The sequence below is a fragment of the Pleurodeles waltl genome, chromosome 3_1 (assembly GCF_031143425.1).
Source record: "Pleurodeles waltl isolate 20211129_DDA chromosome 3_1, aPleWal1.hap1.20221129, whole genome shotgun sequence".
In the NCBI taxonomy this organism is placed as follows: domain Eukaryota; kingdom Metazoa; phylum Chordata; class Amphibia; order Caudata; family Salamandridae; genus Pleurodeles; species Pleurodeles waltl.
In genome coordinates, this window is record NC_090440.1 from 576,744,434 (window position 1) to 576,765,309 (window position 20,876).

The 20,876-nt window shown below is 45.5% G+C and overlaps 1 protein-coding gene across 2 annotated transcripts in view; it reads right to left on the reverse strand.

Moving 5' to 3' along the window:
- The window catches only part of SLC22A18 (solute carrier family 22 member 18), a 757,096-nt gene that overhangs the window by 322,681 nt on the left and 413,539 nt on the right, over positions 1 to 20,876 (reverse strand). For both annotated transcript variants that reach the window (XM_069223018.1, XM_069223019.1), the window contains exon 6: positions 7,534 to 7,643. In XM_069223018.1, the coding sequence (XP_069079119.1) occupies positions 7,534 to 7,643 (110 nt within the window). The remainder of the gene's footprint in view (positions 1 to 7,533; positions 7,644 to 20,876) is intronic.

A 20,876-nucleotide genomic window follows, 5' to 3' on the forward strand; every position in this document is an offset into this window, starting at 1 on the left:
AACACACCTTCGTTATATATTGAATGTAGTTCTTATCATACAAAGGAGGCAATGCCACACCTGTGCCCTTACAGATACTGGAAATAAGGTTCTGATGTACACACGCCAGGGGAGGAGACAGCAGGTGGCTATTGTGTGCTAAGAAACATGTGGTCAAGGTTGTGATGTACATACATTGCCAGTGGATCCCTGTGTCTTTTAGACGATGGGAGGCTTCTGAATGGGGCAATTATATTTCAAAGGAGGGATCGTTAATAGCGTTATTAACATACATCAGAGACTACTGTAGAGAAAAAGAGAGGGCGTCCACAAAGAAAGTGGAATTGTCGCTAAAGTTGGAATCCAAATAAATGATGTGTAGATTGATGTAAACTAGAATAGACACGTTGAGCTCAGATAGCTTTGGGATTTACTCTACAATGCTTTAAATTTGGTCCCTCCCAGTCTGAGTAGCATGGAGGTACCAGCACTGATGACTAGTTTTAGAGGGAATGTTGAAGGCGCCACATGAAGAGCGTTGAATAAGTTCTTTGACCTGGAGTGGCAAATGACAGATGGTAAAAATTGATTTCAATTTGCCAAGACTTATAGTTGGTAAAGTCTATTAAACTACCTTCACAGTTCCTGATTTCACGTACTGTCCGTTCTAAGTGAATCATTCTTAACAAAACATTTGCATATTCCTTTAAATGTCATGAGTATGGTTGTATAAATTTGGTAAGATATATAAAGTCCCTATTGGATTGCTACTCTGTCTATAATTAGCTGCAAATAACATTTCACTTAGAATCTATTAGTACTTGAGAGACTTTGGGTGTAATCTGGCTTGGAAAGGGGGCAGCTTCTCCTCTGTGAATTGCTCTGGGTGAGGATACAGCACTCTTTTGGCATCCTTGCCTGCAATTGTTTTTAAAGAAACTCCTGTAAGTGCATTTAAAAAGAAACGTTTACAAGCAGGGAAAGCAGAAGCAGGGGTTGCGGTCTTTAAGGGCTTTATCTCTACACCTGCTGCCTGTCACAGGGGTCACAAAATACATTCGGCCTCCTTAATAATCATGGGATGCGAGATTTTGTGTCCCACCGCGAATATCCTTATTTCCGTGGGACTGATTGGTGCATCAGTTTCAGTACTAAATTAAGGGCAGTTTGAAAACAATTTGTTGGGCAATTATTATATGGAGTACTGCGAAATGCCCTTAGCACATAAGGCCCTATATGTGGAAGTTGTAGTGGGTAAGGCAAATGCTGTTTAACCAATTAAAAGAAACAGATGTATCATCAAACTCTGAAACAATAAAACAAGTTCCTTTTAACTGAAAACGCCTGTTTGGACATGGGTGAAGGTACATAGTTTACTGTGCCATCTTGGAGATGGAGCAGGGAGAAGCCACAAGAAGGCAGTACTATGAAGCAGCTCTCTAGACTTTGTCAAAATTGAAAATGGCAACATTTTATAGTTGATGCCCCAAGTTTGAAAATAAGGCTTTCATGAATGTGTCAAGAATATGTGGCCCGAAGTGTGCTGACTTGGCAAGTGCTTCATTGGGTGGATTGTATATTTAATGGCTCCATTACCACATTTGTAAAGAAATACACATTGATCTTTTATTAAGTTATTTTAAAAAAACATAGCGAAATGAGGAAAACACAGGGAAATGTACATACATTCTCTAATGAGAAAATTTTGATTATCTGGTAGAAGTGATTAACTGTTTTTAAAGCAGTTGAGGGTTGTAGTGACACAGTGGCGGCTGTGTTTCAGGATACTTCCTCATGGAAGATGTGAAAAGTTTGTAGAATATGCTGTTCTCTTTTCTCTTTGAAGACCAAAGTGTTGGTCCTTTGTCTCATTGGGAAGTCTTGGCACCTTCTTTATCTTCATAGGACATTTTCTGTAATTTGGCAATCATACTACATCTTTTGTATGTCCCATCCCCATAACACACTACTAGAGTTCCTACAATCATGAACATGTTGCCCTGTACAAACTTATTTCTTCACCACCGGCAGATGTTGGATACTCTTCTTATTCTCCATTCAATCACAGTTGATGCTTTTTTTCATGGATACCTTGATTTTGAAGTTCAACTGTAACGTCTCATTACCACCTTATTGCTGATATTTCCTTTTTCTAGCCTTAGGACGCATTCCCTATAACAATCAACAGACTAGTAAAAAATATTTTGTTTTCTTTCATATATCCTTTGTGCACAAAAATGCTTTCGCAGATTTTGTCAGTCTTAGTAATCAATGTTTACTATCTTAATTTTTTTTCCTGCTTGCAGTTTGTGGGGGGAAGAGGTGTGAAACCCACAGTTAAACTTGGAAAGCTGTAACTTTCTGAAATGTAGACAAAATTTGGAGTTCAGCAAGTGATCACTGCGGTAGATAGCTCAAAGTTTTCCCAAAGAAATTAACCATTGACATAAAAAACTAACGAGCATAGGTAGAAAAAAATGAAACAGGCGATAATGTTTTCATCTTTCATTTGCCTGTGATGGTAAATGTGCAAATGTAAAATGTTGTTAAATCAGCATGACTCTTCAGTCACTGGGAAATATAAGGACAGATGTACTAAGTTGTCATGGAACGCAATGTAGCAACCAAATTTACACTGCATGAGAGAGCAGGACGGCGCTACATCTACTAAGATAGACACTCCTGCTGTCTTAAATAGCACTGGCCTAAAATCAGGATGCCTAGTGCCACACACATACTCGTTTTACCATAGTGCAAAGGTGTCCACGTGATGTCTAGTATAGGATTTGCACTAGAAGGATACCATTCCAATACATAACACTATACTAGGACAAACTTTACAACTTGTCCCACTTTGAATGTGTGCTGTACAGTGCAGCACAAATACAAACTCAGAAAACTTTGGAGAAATAAAATAATTTCTCCTTTGTAACACCTGTTAATGTTTGGCATAAAGCTCTATCTACCATTGTTAATAGTTAGGCGTGGCATCAAAATCCATCAGTGGTTGCATGAGAACCCCAATTTATCACCCATGGATGGCTCCTTAATGCTAAGAAATGCAAAACAGTGCAAGACACTGCTTTACTTTACCTTCAGGCAACTTTCCAGCACAAAACAAATTATGCACTGGAAAGTAAAACCAAAATAAACATTTTTCACCAGTTTGCATAACCCAGCACAAAATGTTCGTACATCTGCCCTGTTTGTTGGCTGGCCAAAAGCACAAGGTTCTCAGAGCCATCAGCCGAGCTGCAGCTTATAATGATTTTTAATCATATATGACCAGGCATCAAGTTGTAAGATAAAATCTAATAAATGTACAATGCGTATGAAGGAAAGCTATGGGATTTCAAATGTGCAAATGAATTTAAGGTTTCCCATAATATCATGTGATTCAGAGGGCGTTTTGAAAACTCTGTTCTTTCTTGTACACTGATTTACAATTAAAAGCCAAAAATTATATAGATAATAATAAATGTTCTACTATTCTGTGTTCCCACGCTTTCCAGATAAAAATGGTGTCCCAATTATGCGGGTGGGCTTATCATCTATAAAAGGAAAGGCCCCAAAATGTAATGTGGAGCAGTCAAAATTTTAACTACGAATTTTACTCTTGCTGTGGAAGTGGGCAGCTATGGTATTTGGATCAAACGTAATATGGAATGCATGAGACCTACCAATCTCAGACATTTCTGAAAAGCAAACACCCAGAGCAGTAGGGATACCTAGCAACCCCAGACATTTATGAAAACTAGGTATGCGTCGAAGTCCAGGGTGGTGTTGCTTGCATGGATCCCACTGACTTTTCTGTCTTATCTATCAAGATATGACTCATTCCGTCTCTCTCCTTTCCCTAGCATACTTTTGGCTGACCAGCTCCAATGCAGGCACCCTTGCACTATGGCTTTTTCCTCTTGCTATGTGTGCTGCAGAGTGCATCATACGTGGAAAGAAGAAAAATTAGGAGAAATAAAAATAATATAAACATATAGTTCTCCTCATTATGCCGGCCCTGGGACAGTGTAGCATTTTGATAATTCCGGGGTCTACCACTTATGGTAAATCAGGAATGCACCAAAACCCATCAATGGATGCATGAGAACAGCCACCTTCTACCTAGGTAACGCCTCCTTGTAGTAGGTAGAGGTTTTGTTCATCTAGGCTCATCTGGCTCATCTAGGTTTTGCGTACCCCTTGTTTTATATTGTGTGGCGCAAGGGCAATGCAAAACGTTGATAAACATGAGCCCAAATGTTTGCGAAATGTTTACTAAAATCACAGATTTTATCATGTTTCCATTATTGAAAATTCCAAAATCTCCAGGAATTGACAAAATGCCTTTCAATCAGAATTCCCACAGTTCTGATGGAAACTGAACCCCACTTATTTGGGTGGGTCTGTCGCCCATGAAAAGAACCAGCCAAAATGTAGACCATGAGAATTCAATGTAGTGTCAATGTGGTCTTCATTAAAGAACAGTTTTGGTCTGTTCCTATGGCATGGGTGAAGGTCACCCACACATGGGGGGGAAATGTTTTTATCAACAGAAGTATCAGATTGCAGGGTGGCAAGATGTCAGCGATGGACTGGAGGTGCCCCATAGTTCTGTGACATATGGGAAAATGTGTTTTTACCAATACTATGAAGTTCTCAGGCATTCTGGATACAAACATGTACTGACATCAAAGCAAGCCACACCACCCTGGATTTCCCTGGGACATCAGGTTTCAGAAAAACCCAGGACTGGAAATGTTCTCCGGGTTTCACATGACCCCAAACTGTTGCAGCCATTCTTTATGGAAAGAGAGAGGAAACTGGGTGTATTTTGACATTTGCTGAGCACTCAGTGAAAGAAAACATGCTGGGACCCAGACAAGTCATACCACCCTAATTTCCCTGGGTCTTTAGATGTCAGCAATGCCCAGTGTTGGTAGGATTCCGTGGGTGTGGCCTGACCCCAGGATGAAATGTTGCAAGAATGCCCTGTCGACAGTGAAAGCAAACTGGGTTTTTGAGGCATATTTTTGATATTTGCAGGATATTTGTGCAAAAGAATATGGTGGATCTCTAGATTTGTATGGGTTAATAGTTTTGCATGGGTTAAAAGTTTTGACATATGTGGTGCAGAGTGAGGGTAAACCTCCCATTTTGTCATCACTGGATGCAAAAATACTGGCTGGTGCCCAGGAGGGTTTGATGTTAAGACGGCCAAGAGCCCAATTAGCCCTTTCAACTACTCTATGGTTTTCTCTTACAAAGATCTTTTTAGTGAATTGTACACAATTTCCACTTCAAAACTGGGGTTTCTAGAAGTTATAAGGACTTCTATCACACTATTTATAGTAATACTAACAGTGAATACCAGTAGTAATGTTAACATTTCTAATAAGAATATTTTTGATAATTATTATCATTTTCCTATCTCTAATGATAATTAATTATTCTTATTATTATTATGTTTACCAGCAACAATAATACTAATACTAATAATAATAACAACAATAATCATAATAATAATGATGCTTTTATCATCATCATGAACAAAGTAAAACATGTGCAAAGGGAAAAAGACGGTGGGTGTTCTTTAAGTTGGTACCAAAAATGACTAGTAATTAGAAGAATAGAAGAAGTAAATCGTAAGCGGGGATTGCCTCTTATGTTTAAGTATGCAAAAGGCAAAATATAGCAACCCAACGAAGAGAAGAAAGTTGTAAAGTGGCAAGTAATTGGAGTTTTAGAAGGACAGAGGTGGTACATGACTGATGACTGGCCTGCCTTATTGAGTGACATGGAACACAAGCAGGGACTCTTCAGGTTTCTGGAGTGGTGTGCCTATTGCAGAGAGAACAGTGGAAGAAGGTGTGTTGTGAACTGTGCCATGTTACTGTTTTGTGAAGAATCCTCAGTGACTGGTGTACCAGATATCACCACCTTGAGGATGTCTTACATTTCAAGTAAGCCAAGGCGGCTTCACCTTTATGGCGGAGGAGCGCCCCCACCCCCGGCAGCAGCAGCTGCAAACCTTTTATGATAAAATATAATAAAGCCATAATAAACCAGGTTTATTATGGCTTTATTGTAAAAGTGGTGGGGCCATTGGGGATGACGGAGATGGAGGGGGAGTGCACAGCACTCCCCCTCAGTGCACATGTATATTTGGCCAGTCGTCTCGGTTTGCTACCGTTCAGATTGGCCACAGGGCAGATTGGGACCCTGTGCCTGCTGAGGGCTGGGAGGAGTGGAATGGTGTGGCGTGGCAGGAAGGTACTTTTTTTCTTTTTTTTACTATTTTTATTTTCTATGTTAATATTATCTCCCCAACCCCGCTGCCATGTGCCGCCCCTCCCCTTTTAATCCCTGCGAGCCGCGACTGCAAGAAAGCGCTGATGTACTGGATAAAAAGAAAGGGTCTGCAGATTTATGTGCAGAAAATCCATCCGCTAAGGAGAAATTTAAACAACAATCAACAACCAAGCTAGGCTTCTGGCAAAGTAGACAGTGGCCGCCAACAACTATTTGAGTTCCACTAACCAGACAACCCTTGACCCAAGTATATTACTCAGTGTTGAAGCTGGTGATAGCTATTGTTGGTGGAGGGTAAGGGTAAATTGGCACGGGTAGGATTAGAAATGTGTAGGGCATGGTTAAAAAGAAGCCAGGTGGTGGGACAGATTACCCTCTATCTTCACAGATATTGCTGCCATGTGCGGCTTTGTTCTTTAGCAACAACAGGGTTGTTTTATTGTAAAATATAGTGGCTGTCCTTGCTCATATCAGATCGCACTGTTTGCTATATTACTAAGATTAGCTTATCATGCTCATTTTATGTTCTTGCGTGTAGGAGGGTTGTTTGTCTCTAGCAGAAGGCAATATGTTAGCAGATGGAGAGATCAAGCACGGACCTCATGCAGTATAATTTATCTTGTGCACAAGCAGACGTACTGCGGAAACAGGTTTACTCTGGATTGCTTCGAGCCCGTGGGTGTTTTTTTTTGTGTGGTTCCAATGAGATCCGGTTTTGTTGCTCTGCTGGGAGGGCTGCATCCTCTGCCCACTAAGACAACAATTGAGAGAGGAAGGAAAGCACGATAAGGCGTGGCATGGTTACGGGGTAATTTTAGGGACGTGAAAGACAAAAGTTAAATATCTAACATTACGTTTGAATTGCAGCTGAAGTGTACAAAAGTACAATATGCAAACTCAAATACACAAAATGTGTGTGTGTGCTTCCCTGCACAAAGCACAACCCTTCCTCTTACACAAACATTGATTATTCCCAGTGCTTGAAATGGAAAAAATTAAGTGCAGGTACTCGTACCTGCTTGTTTCTGAGAAGTGCCGGTACTCTCCAAATAAAAGTATTACGTTTTTCTTAAGATGTGCCGGTACTCTCCCTCTCAAAATAAAAAAGAGCCGGTACTCAGTAGCGGACAGTCCCGGCCCATTTAAAGCAGTCATTATTCCTCTTCCAAACACAAGTATTCTAGCAACAAGACGCCGACAGAAGGCCGACCAGACTCCGCACCGCATCACTGCCTCCCTCACACTTACTCGCTTGGGTTCCGCCTCCATCTGGCTCCGTTCGGGGTGGGATGTAAACCAGGACAGCCGGGATGCTGAGGAGATTTCCTGTCAGCGCAACAAACGTTGGAAACTTTAACCTGGTTAAAGAAAGGAACACAATAATGAGCTAATCAAATTGTGAAATGTCAATATAGGAAGTGCACCGTTTTCTGACAGTCTTCGTACTGCTATGATATCAACATGTGTATTAATTAGTCAGTTATTCAGTCCCCCTAACGAGTTACTGTTTGCTCTTGATTCATTCCAATATAAATCATGATAATCTACATAAAAGTAAAACTAGGTGAAGTTTTTAAAAAAGAGAACGCATTGTAACCATGAACGTCAATTCACCAAAAAGCCTGGGGTAGCAGAAATTACATCACACGCCATTGGACCTTTACATTTACTCACCCGCACATGCTTACACATAAACACACAATCACACACTCTCACACAAACACTTGCACGCATGCACATAACATACATTTAAAATCAGTTTTTTACTTACCACAACTACTAGGAAGGGTCACATTCCAGCTAATTGTACTCCATTTTTATGACATTAAAGCCCATATTTATACTTTTTGACGCAAATCAGCGCTAGGGCAGATTTGTGTCAAAACGTTTACCGCCGGCTAACGCCATTCCAATGCACCAGCCGGGCGCCTTATTTATGGAATGGCGTTAGCCATCGCTGCGGCCTTGTTAGCATCAAAATAAATGAACCGGGCAGCAGTGAAGGGAAGACTGGGGTTTGTGCGCCAAAGAATGGTGCAAGTCAGGTTAGAGTCAATAATATTGGCGCTAACCTGACTAGCGCCTTTTTTTGACGCACAACCCCCATGGAAATGACTCCAGTCTTAGCAAAGACAGGAGTCATGCCCCCCTTCCCGATGACCATACCCAGGGGACTTCTTTCCCCTGGGCTGTGGCAAGTTAGGTCCCCCTATGCCACTTAAAAAATAAAATTATACTTACCTACACTCACCATGGATGGGTCCCCCCATCCATGGGTGTCCTCCAGGGATGGAGAGGGTGGCAGAGGGTGTCCCTGGGTGCAGGGAAGGGGGGCACCTGTGGACTGCTTGCATGGTCTCCCACCATGGAAATGACCCCACTGGTCCCTTAACGCCTGCCCTGACCCAGGCGTTAAAAAACGCGCAAATCCGGCTGGGCGCCATGTTTTAAGGCCCGCCTCCTCCTGTGCGTCATTTTGACGCCAGAGGATAAATAAGGCGCACATCCCTTAGAGTCATTTTTTGCACAGGAACGCCTACCTTGCATGTCACTAGCGCAAGGTAGGTTTTCACATACAAAAAGTGACTCAAACTCCATAACTTTGGCGCTAGGCGGGTCTAGCGCCAAAGTATAAATATGGAGTTAAGTTTGCGCCGATTTTGCACCAAAATAAATGACGCAAATCTGGCACAAACAGAGTATAAATATGGGCCTAATAGTGAGTAATATGTTAGTATTCACTATCAGTGTAAAACAAAAACCAAGGAGATTGCAGCCCCAGCCAATGTCTGTAAGGACGAGCTGCCCCTGTGTTACTGGCACTGATTTTGCCAACTCTAAGACGAGGGGTCGCAAACGCAATGCCAGGGGTCGCCAGGGACAAACCAGGGATCGCAGCTGCAACCCCTGGGGACCCCTAAATGACGTCTATGATTGTAACACCATATATGACCTCCCCCACAGACCTCTTGCATTAAGTTTTACGCAGATATACCAACCTCAACATTTCTAACGCCTTAAAACTCATCAAAAAGTTCAATAAAAGCTTTTCAGGAACATTCAAAGCAACAACCTCTCCAAGATTTCTGCAGAGCACATATGCTGATGGGCTGTGCGCCGTAGTATAGCACATCATTAACCTTCCAAAGTTTATCTTAAAAAGATGGGCCTCAACCATCGTTCTCTACCTCTGGACTAAAAAGAGCAGGGCAAACAAGTGTATCAATGTCTCCTATGACAACCCATCAAATTCGTAGGCAGAATTTTCATATTGATGGGTAGAGTTAGTCCATTGTGCAGTTGTTGCTGTGAGGGGTACAATACCCAATCCAAAAATAAGAAATAAGGGCCACATATACAGAGCATTTTTGAAGTCACAAATCATCAGATTCTGGGCTTCTGACTGTGAAACAGCTTTTACTTATGACCAAATCCCATTTTAGAAATCTGCAGATTTTAATGAAATCTTATAATGGGATTGCAACATCCTACTGAATTGCAAAATTACAGACTCCCTTGCAAGATATTAAAAATTACAGACTCCCGAGTTGGGTTTGTAATGTATTGTAAATGGGTACAGGTGTCTTTGGGATCCCTTCCTTTTTTTGTAAACAAATTTTGAGTTTTATCAAATAACCAAAACAAAGTGCAGTCACTTTTGTCTTGTATCAAGCATTAAAGTCCTCTATGTTACACATTGCGTACAGTGGTACCGTGAATACAGCTTCCATCCTGAGCCCCCTCCCTCCCGTCCCTTAAACCATGCCCCTATACATGGAATTGCCATTCTGAATGTTCTGGTTATTCGTAAACCCAGCATTAGCCATTTCTATGGTACGATCAGTGTAGTCAGGCCCATTAGATAAGCTGTCTATGTTGGCTATTACTGTCAGAGGGTGTTGCTGTAGGTGAGTTCCCCTGTCATCCCGCAGGCAATGCCTGTGCAGGTTCTTTCAGGCAACCCACTATAGTCTCCCATGCTCTGGCCATTTCCAAAGTTCACCAACCCCTTCTAGCTTCGTGTAGTAGGACTCCTCCCTCATACCCTGCCCATGGTTCTAATTCCCTCTGCCAGGTGGTGACTAAGGGACCTCTTGGGGCCTTCCAGTTCCTAGTGCGTTCCCTCGTCACCAGTATATATGCTAGATCTTGGAATCGACTGGTAGCTTTATTTTTGAAGGATTATAGAAACCAATGTAATATGCAATGAGCAGGGGAATAGAGACCCTCTATCGAAGTTACTTCTGCTACCATGGCATTTACTTCCTCCCAGTAGTCAGAAAGGGGTGGGCAAGCATATATCATATGTAGGAGTTCAGCACCCCTCTTCCAGCATCTCGGACAGGCTGCTCCAGCTGTGTGAAAGTATTTATTAATGCACCCTGGGGTCATGTATGCTCTATGTAATACAAAGTAATTGATTAATTTGAATCACATGTTTCTGGATACCTTTGGTGTCTAATATAGAGTCCCATCCCCGTCCTGAATGGAGGTCCCCAGGTCCTCCTTCCATCAGGCTCTTAGGCCTTTGAGGGGTTGCATAATATTGTGCCATTTTGCTGTGTAGAGGCATGTTCCTGCCTTAACTGTGCCTGAAGATCAGACTATGGTGGTCATTCTGACCCTGGCGGTCTTTGACCGCCAGGGCGGAGGACCGCGGGAGCACCGCCGACAGGCCGGCGGTGCTCCAATGGGGATTCCGACCGCGGCGGTAAAGCCGCGGTCGGACCGGCACCACTGGCGGGGTCCCGCCAGTGTACCGCGGCCCCATTGAATCCTCCGCGGCGGCGCAGCTTGCTGCACCGCCGCGGGGATTCCGACCCCCCCTACCGCCATCCAGATCCCGGCGGTCGGACCGCCGAGATCCGGATGGCGGTAGGGGGGGTCGCGGGGCCCCTGGGGGCCCCTGCAGTGCCCATGCCACTGGCATGGGCATTGCAGGGGCCCCCGTAAGAGGGCCCCTACATGTATTTCACTGTCTGCTGCGCAGACAGTGAAATACGCGACGGGTGCAACTGCACCCGTCGCACAGCTTCCACTCCGCCGGCTCGATTCCGAGCCGGCTTCATCGTGGAAGCCTCTTTCCCGCTGGGCTGGCTGGCGGTCTGAAGGCGACCGCCCGCCAGCCCAGCGGGAAAGTCAGAATTACCGCCGCGGTCTTTCGACCGCGGAACGGTAACCTGACGGCGGGACTTTGGCGGGCGGCCTCCGCCGCCCGCCAAGGTCAGAATGAGGGCCTATATATTGAGAGGCGGAGAGGGGTGGGGGGTTCTAGTAAGCCTGTGTCCCAATGTTTTCAAAGTACTGTCGTGATTGGCCTGTGAAGTAGGAAGTGGCCGTGTGGTAGGTCGAACTCCAAACGGGAGTCCTCGAACAGGAGGAGGCCTCCCTACGGAGCAAGTCGTCCATCGTCGCCGCCCTTGCAGCAGTCCATGCAATGCCTTTAGCATTGTCACAGGCATCTCGGGGGAATAGGGAATTCTAGAGCTCATGTTCTGCAGACATCAATTCCAGCATTTTTGTAGAATCCGAAATTCCTGGGCATCCCTATCTGATGGGTGGCTGGATCTCAACAGAGCTCTGATCAGCTGAGGGAGTTCAGGGACTAAAGGTTTCATTTCGTGCTCTGGAATCTGCGTCCCGCCATCCACTGTGTGAACCACTGCAGCTGTGCTGCTATGCAGTATGTTTCGAAGTCGGGGACCGCAAGACCCCAATAGTTTATGGACCATTGCAATGTAGTGTGTGCTACTCTTCTGCGGCCCTCACTCCACAGGAATGCAATTACCATGGAGTCTAGCTCCCTTATTATTGGTCTGGTAATCCAGATCAGAAGGGTGCTGAAGTGATACAGCACGCGGGTGAGGGCTACCATCTTAAGTAGGGCCACTCTTCCTAAGAATGATAAGGGCTGTGTTTTCCTGAAATCCATGTTCAATTTCAGTGCTATGATTGCCTTTCCTAAGTTCCCATCAAGTAAGTTAGACCAGTCAAGATAAGATCCTCATGCCCAGATAAGTCAAGCAGCTTGGTTTCCAATGGAGCATGTCCAATCCCTCAGGGGGTGGGAGTTAGGGGGACACTACCAGCTGCCATCGGGAGCAGCTTCTATTTCTGCCAGTTGACTTTTAGGCATAATAGCGAGCCACATTTCTCAAGCATGCCCCTAATGCCTCTGAGGTCATTGCTGTGTTCTTCAAGAACTTCAGCAAATCATCTGCACATAATGCTATGCAGTGAGGGTGGTCCACAGTCATGATGCCTTGGTACCAGTCTCCATTTCTGGCCTGGGCGACCAGTGGCTCCATGGCCAGCGCAAATAGCAATGGAGATACTGGGCATCCCTGTCTTATTAACTGACCTATACTGTATCTTTCAGAGATTGTCTGACTATCCATACTCTGGCAGTAGAGTTGGTGTAGAGCAGTTTCTTCCAGGCCAGGAAGCTTCAGCCCAAACGTAAGCATTATAGGACCCCCAGATAGGAACTGCCATTCCAATGTTGACAGCAAACACTGTCGCCTCCTCACAGTTGTGGGTGTCTGCCTCCATTAAGGCAACAAGCTTTCTGATGTTTTGAGTCGTGTTGCAGCCCGGTATGAAGCCTGCTTGGTCTGGGTATACTAGTTTAGGCATGAGGGGTAAGAGTCTAGTGGTTAGGATTCGGCTGAGGAGTTTGTAATCTGTGTTCAGCATTGGCAATGGTCGTTATGCTTTAATGTCATGGGACGGTCTGCCTGGTTTCTGTAGTGGTAGTACTAGTGACTACCGAGTGGACCCTGGCAATCCTCCCTCTTCTTGTGCAGTTTTGTATAGTTCCACCAGTTTAGGGCCTAATTTGTTCAGATATGTAGTGTACAATTCCACCGGGAGGCCGTCTGTTCCCTTGTGCCAGCCCTTTTACCCTCGCTTTAATTTCATTTAGTGTAATTTCCCCACCCAGTGCTTCTATCTCTTCCCGGGTGAGGCTTGGGGCTGTTAATGGGTGTAGAAATAGCTGTAATTCTGTCTCAGTGCACTCTGTGATGCTTGTGTATAAGGTGGTGTAGTACTGAACAAAGTGTTGATTTATCTCGCTCTGTCTGTAAAGTCGTTCCCCATTCTCATCTTGGATTTTCACTGTTAGTGATCCTCTCTTTGATAGATTTGCTAGCCATGCTAGTAGGGACCCTATTTTGTCACCTCATGTGCCCTCACCATGTATTTTTTGTAGTCGAAGCTGCAGAGTCTTTCAACGTGTTCCACTAATTTCTCTTTGGCATCTAGTAGGGTACTTTGCAGTTCAGGGTGCCCTGGTTTTTTCTTCTCTACTGCCTTTAGATCACATTCTGCCACTGCAAATTCCTGCAGTATGGTACCCCTTATTCATGCTGACATAGCTATACATTTGCCCCTGGTTACAGCCTTGAAGGCATCCCATACCACAAAGGGAGAGGACACTGTGCCTTCATTTTCCTCAAAATCCTGCTCAATGTGTTCTCTTATTTTGATTTTATAGGCTGGGTCCTCAAGGGACCCAGGTTTCAGCCACCAGATTGTGTTTCGGTGGGTGGGACTCTCTCAATTCAAAGAACTTGGTACTGGTCTGATATAGTCTTTGACAGGTATCCCATGTCGTGTACCCGACTATGCGCACTGAATGTGCAGAGAAACATGTCTAAGTGTATATGTAGTTTTTGTAAGTAAGAAAAGAAGGCATGGTCTTGTGCTTGTGGATGCAGTCTGTGCCAGGTGTCTAATTGGCCCCACTGAGTCTGCCAGTTTCTGAAGGTGAAGGCTATGCGGTTTACCGGGGGCTCCAGCAGGGGCTGATGTGATTAACCCGTGGCAGGGTCTGTAACGCAGTTGAACCCCCCCCCTTTGATAAGTGCAGTGTGAATCAGGTGAAGATCTAAGGCCCATGATAGTCTTCCTAGGAAGGCGCTTTGGTCTTTATTCAGAGGGTAGACGCTGATTAGTACTATGCTGCATCCTTGCAATCTGCCCATTACAGCTACGTACCTGCCCTAACGGTCTATCACTTCCCCAGTGTGCTGAAACGGGACTTCTGCCATTATACCTATGAGGCTCTCCCGTGCATACGCCGAGTAGATGGAGAAAATTGCCTGGCCCCTCCACCTTCTGTGTGAAGCTGCCCCCTCTTTAGCCGTCAGGTGCGTTTCCTGTAGCATTGCTATTTGGATACCTCGCCTGTTCAGGTAGGAGAATACCTTATAGCCCTTTGTCATTGTGTACATACCCTCAATGTTCCAGGCCCAGATCCTGCCATTCACCTTACAAGCCTATCCAACCACTCCACAATCGCTATCTGCCACTCACTCCAGGTGCTACTATGATCAATGCACCTGACAAATCTCCAGAGTACCAGGGATCGCGGCTCAAGAATTACCAATAAACAAACGTACAACTTACAACCCAACTCCCACACCCCGGGACGAGTAGGTATTGACCCCATATCCAAAAGTTCTGTTGTTACATAAACACTTGTGGGGAAACCAGACGAGTGTCCTACTTGGAGTATATGACTATCTGACACTCCCTTCCAGAAGCGCCAATCCAGCTACACAGGGATAAGAGAAAGCCCCCTGGCACTGGTTAAAGTAATCTCATCTTTCTTTCTCGAACACCAGTAGGCACTTCTCAGATGATGTCATCACATGTCCCCGGTGTGACAATTGGCAGTCCACGGCTTAGGGTACCAGAGGAGCTGGATTCCCGATCTGAGTCGGAGGCCTTCTCTGCCTTGCTCCCCAGTGTAGATGTGGGATTAGTGCCACTCTCGCTCATTGAGGCCACCACCTCCATTACTTTCTGTCTTTCTCTGCATGTTTCTGCTGAGGTTGGGGCAGCTCTCTCACTGTCTAGTTATCTGTACTGGTTCGGGGAGGTTGCCTTTTCTGATGGATTTATTACGCTGGGATCTGCGGTTGTCACTCCAGCCAGTCCCAGACCTTTTGTGGGGTGTGGAAAAATTGTGCACCCCTCTCCGCAGCTACCCTAAACTGAGCGGGGAACAGCATTGAATAGGGGATGTTCAGTTCTCCCAGTTTTTTTCTTAGCCTCAAGGAAGGTGGCTCACTGTCTTTGGACTTCTCTGGAGAAGTCCGGGAAAATGCGTACTATCCTGTTCTTGATGGAGATGCCTCCTTTCTTGTTGGCCTGACTAAGGATGCAGTCCTGGATTTTATAGTGCAGTAAACGTGCTAATACTGGGCATGGGGGATCCGCCAGTGGGGTGGTCTTGCTGGGATTCTGTGTGCCCTTTCTACAGTGCAGAAGGTAGGGTTTTGTGCTACTTCTTCTTGCAGTCAGTGTTCTAGGTATGCCAACATGTTGTTTTTTTCAATTTTCTCCGGTGGTCCCAACCATGTGAATATTATTTCAGCATGCTCTGTTTTCAGCATCTTCTGCCCAAATTTCTAGAGTTTGAACCTTTGCTTCCAGGGTGGTTAGGCGCTACTTTGCTGATGTCAGTGATGGGGGTAGTTCTGCTAAGTCTCATTCAGTCATAGTGACCCATTCTGCGAGGTGTCCACGGTCGTCATGTAGTATTCTCCTATCTGTCACCAGAATGTAAATTTTGGTTTCTAGCACCTCTCTGGAGGCCGTTATGGCCTGCAGTATGCCCTGGAGCATCAGACTTTCTAATGTTCCCCTCTGTGAGGGGAGAACCTCCAGTTCTCGGGGGAGGGCCTAGCCTCCCCTGAGAGCTGCGTGTGTTCTGGGCCCAGTTTTTTTTTCTTGGCTGCCTCCTCCATGTCCGTTACCACCAAGATGTTCGGTGTTCAAGCACTGTGGTGGCTCTCAGATAGCCCTGTTATTTCTGTGCAGGCATGTAATGTGCTATGCGTCCCCTAGAGTTGGCGGACGTGGTGCTGCACCCGCTGAACCGCCACATTGCCACTGGCTCCATTAGGAGGCGGTGTCAATGTTAAGGCCCTGTTCAAAGCAGGGCCGGTGGGCAGAAACACTGCTTCTGCCCGCAAGCCCTGCGGTGAAGTCCTATTAGGACCTTCGCGGTTCAGGCTGCACAGGCGGTTTGATGGCGGGAATGGTTTGGCGGGCCAGTTCCACCCCCACCAAACTCTCAACGACCCCCTCTGTCATTCACAACAGCATTGGCTCTAACTCCCACAAATGAAAGACCTATTGCGTTGCAAATGCTTGTTTTGTTTTTTGCTGCAGACAACAGCCATTCCACCACTCAATTAATTTGAGATGTTATCAACCAGTGGGTAAAATTGTCACCACCCTAAGAGCTTGAATAGAACAGTCAGCAGCAGAAAGATAACCAATTACTTTTCACATAGCGTTTGGCCTGTCATTGCGTCATGTGTACAAGATTTATTTTATTAACATGTTATCTGTTGAGCTAGAAACAATTCTTTTTGTAAAAATATGCACATTAGGCAGCTGATGATAGATTGCGTGCAAGGCTTGCCAAATACATATTTACAGATAAGATGCAGTGGATTCCCATAATGCCAGCGCCTTTGTGTCCAAGAGAGAATTGCCTGACTCACAAATTAAATACATACAGAGCAAACATCGTCATGGCTGTACTGCATAAAAGCATTCACCACAAAAACGAAACTGAGTTTAAAAAAGCACAGGTCAGGTTGCTATCAAATAAAATTCATCACCTTCTCAAACCCAAATGAAGACATGGATGTCAGATGCACAGCTACTCCCATTTCGATAGCTGAGTTACATGGACTAAAATTGCTGATATCCGATATTGCCTGGTTTCCTTGATATCTGCCTCTGCCAGTTGGTCATGCACCCATTGTGCTATTTTTAATCAATTGCAGTGTCCTTAAGCTACTGAGCTTAAATAAACGAATAGTCATTGCAATGGCGCAAGTCAACCATGATGTAGTTCCAGACCAAAATTGCACTGTACAAAACAACTGATTTAATTTAATGTCTAAACAAGCTATATTCAATGACTGTGCCCACATATATGTTGAATTTAACATTTGATTTATACCTAATGTGTGCTGAATTGAACCTACTTGTTGTGCAAAAAGATATAGGGGGTCATTCCTACCCTGGCGGTCTATGACCGCCAGGGTAGGTGACAGAGGAAGCACCGCCAACAGGCTGGCGGTGCTTCCGGGGGCATTCTGACCGCGGCGGTAAAGCCACGGTCAGAAAAGGGAAGCCTTCCCGCTGCCCCAGGGAATCCTCCACGGCGGCGCTGCAAGCAGCGCCGGCATGGGGATTCCGACCCCCTTCCCGCCAGCCTGGTTCTGGCGGTTTTCACCGCCAGAACCTGGCTGGCGGGAACGGGTGTCGTGGGGCCCCTGGGGGCCCCACATAGATTTTCAGTGTCTGCGTGGCAGACACTGAAAATCGCGACGGGTGCAACTGCACCCGTCGCACCCCTTCCACTCCGCCGGCTCCATTCGGAGCCGGCATCCTCATGGAAGGGGGTTTCCCGCTGGGCGGGCGGGCGGCCTTCTGGCGGTCGCCCGCCAGCCCAGCGGGAAACTCAGAATGACCGCCGCGGTCTTTTGACCGCGGTACGGTCTTCTGGTGGTTCCCGCTTGGCGGGCGGCGACCGCCGCCTGCCAATCTAGGAATGAGCCCCATAATGTCTCTGGCCTTTGGAAACCCATAGTATTACCAGACAGTGGGTCAGGGGATCCAAGTTAGTCTGTGTGAAACAGTGTTTGTGGCTAACACACGTCTAAGGTTCTGGTTCTGCCTTATACTGCAATACAACTAACGTAGTTAGATTGAGATTGGATGGTCACAATTACTTTTGCTAATATACTTCAACCTTGCTGGCCTGCAGTGAATTGTGAAAAGTGATACAAGTTTACAGTCATCCTGTCAAGAGTGGTTATTGTCAGATGTTCAATAACTTTGAATACAAAGAGGGAAGCATTTGATGGCTTTGGCAAGATACGAAGAAGGCAGCCATGTTGGTCACTGGTTATATAGTGCATGAACAGAACAGAACAGAGCTACCTCATTTTTGGCATTTAACATATCAGAATCACGCTAGGTGAACCACTGTTCTACTTTATATACTAATGCCTGTTCTTGAATGACTGACTGCAACCCTTACATCTTCGCTTCTTGTGCTATTGCAATTCTATGCAAGTTACCACCAGTTACTTTGAAAGTGGTAAGGAATGCTTGGGTGCCCAAAATTCATGCAAGATTTGGGGTTTAGATTTTATGTTGATTGAATTTTACTGAAGTGAAATAGAGGTTTGTGTTCCATCTTGATGTTCTATCTTTGATGCCATTTGTCTACCAGCAAGATTCCATCTTAATGGAAAGGATCTGAGACTGGTCCTATTTTTGAAAGCAGGTGCCTGAGTCCCCATTATACAGTGGCCACAATATTTGTCCAGACTGTCCTGACACAGATTGAAGATCTCCCCTGCCAAGCATGGCTTCAGGAACTTGGGACACATGTTTAGTCTTTATCTACTTCACCTCTAGAGGGAGGTCGTCTATTCTTGGGCTTTGTTGCACTGAGGGCTGCTTTTGATTTGGTGACAATATCTCTATTGTGGAATGTTAGAAATGGGGTCTGATCTTGGGAGCCCAAATAATTCCACAATAGAGATCTGTTCACAATAGAGGTCTGTACCTTCGGTGCAGTTGGTGGCAGTGCTCCAGTAGGACAGTTTCGCAAAGGTGAGATTTGCTCAGAATGTGTAGCTCTTTTGTCCTTTTGCCACTGAGACTAGTGTTTGCTAGCACTTTCTCCAACCTTTTCCATCTGTTATTGAACAACCTCATTTTAAGAGTAAGTACAGTTAGCCCAGGTGTCCCCAAGTTAAGGCAAGCCCCAATCTTTGTTCTACTTGAAATTGGCAGATGTATTTTTGTGAACATTAAATAATTTTACAAACCGATCTGTGTACTAATGTCAGTTCATGTAATTATGGATCATAGTGGGTTGTAGCTCGACCTATCTCATGAATAATAATAAGGCAGGTCACAAATTGCAACTCACTGTGATTGGAATGAATGAAATGGCAGCTTGTTGGGTCATCAGATGTTTATATCTGTCATTGCTGTTAAAGAAAATAAACGTTTGTGTTTTTTCAATGCAGACCATTTTCGTTTAAGGAAATTGGATTGCATATGAAACAAATGTTTACTTCTTTTTTTCAAAAGTTTGTTTCAGACTTGGTAGTTGTCTCCCTGGACCCTCTTCTCTAATTCACAACAAGGAAGGGATCGGGGGGATGGGGCTTGATGCCGATCATGTAGGGAGTCAAGAGAAGAGCTCCTGCCACAAAGGCCCTATCCAGACCCATCCTGACCCAATAACCCAGCCTGGTGCACACAAAACAATAGGGCACCAACGAGAAAAGCAAGATAGCCTCACAACAAGAAAACTGTGCCCATAAAAGAGACCACACATCACTCATGCCGGTTGGAGCAGGGCTGATGCACAGGCATTACAAGATGGCAGCCGCGCCTATGAGAAAGGTTGCACCTCGGCAATAGACGTGGACTCCTCTGCTGGGGTCGGCGGAGACGGATTTAAGTTTGATGTGAGGTAGACTGGCCGTGCCGTAGATTCCAAAGTGCTGTGTAAGACGGGCAGCTCTGCCCGGATGAAAAAAGCCAGTAGACAAAACAGGAGGCGGCGGCTGATCAGGAGCGGCAGCGGAGTGAAGCTGTGAGAACCAGCGGGCCCGGACAACATTAGATGGAGCAGCAGCAGGGGAGCTTAAGTGAGCAGCACACTCTATGTGCAATAAGGAGCCAACAAGACTTGTTTGCAAAGCAGCTGCCCCCACTGCTAACAAACGAGCCCGGACACTGTGGAGACCACGCAATATAACTGCTGAGCGCGCATCAGGCCCGGTGACGAGAACTGAAGTAAGCCGCAAGGTGATTTCAGCACACCAGTAAGAGAGGGTACCGCTGCAAGTGCTAAAAAAAAAGAACCTATCAGCAAGAACCCTAAATCCCATAATTAGCAGGGCATACACTCCCAGTCTGCCTCGCTCCCCCAGGTCCCTCGAGCAGAAAGAATTTAAGGGCTTGTACCATATAACAAGGACTCCTGCCCTACATGCTGAACTCTCCCTGTGTATATAACGTAGAGAGATTATTGGATACCCTTCGCACTGGGAGGTGCCAAAAGGGATAGACCCATCATACTTTCTTCTCATGAACTTTGACACGGAGCACTGGCCTGGGAGAGAGAAGGCCTAACATCACCATTAGCAATGCATGAGTCAGCAGTACCTAAGAGAATTCTGGACAAAGGCTTCTGACTAGCCACAAACTGGGAAACACCAGGAGTGACAGGCCCAAACTAACCAAAGTGGCCTCAAATGGCAAATGGTTGGCATGGGAGTAACATGCCAGCAGGGGTAATTACGCACTCCACTCCCCCCCGGTGGGCCGTAATTCAGGCAGTGGAATGCACAATGGGGCTGTGCATGGGACCCCTGCACTGCCCATGCCAAGTGCGTGGGCAATGCAGGGGCTCCCAGGGCCCCCCAAACCCCACATTCTGCCAACCTTTCCATGGCAGTATGACCCGCCATGGAAAGCATGGCAGATGGGACTCCTAATCCCCAGGGCGGCGCTGCAAGCAGCGCTGC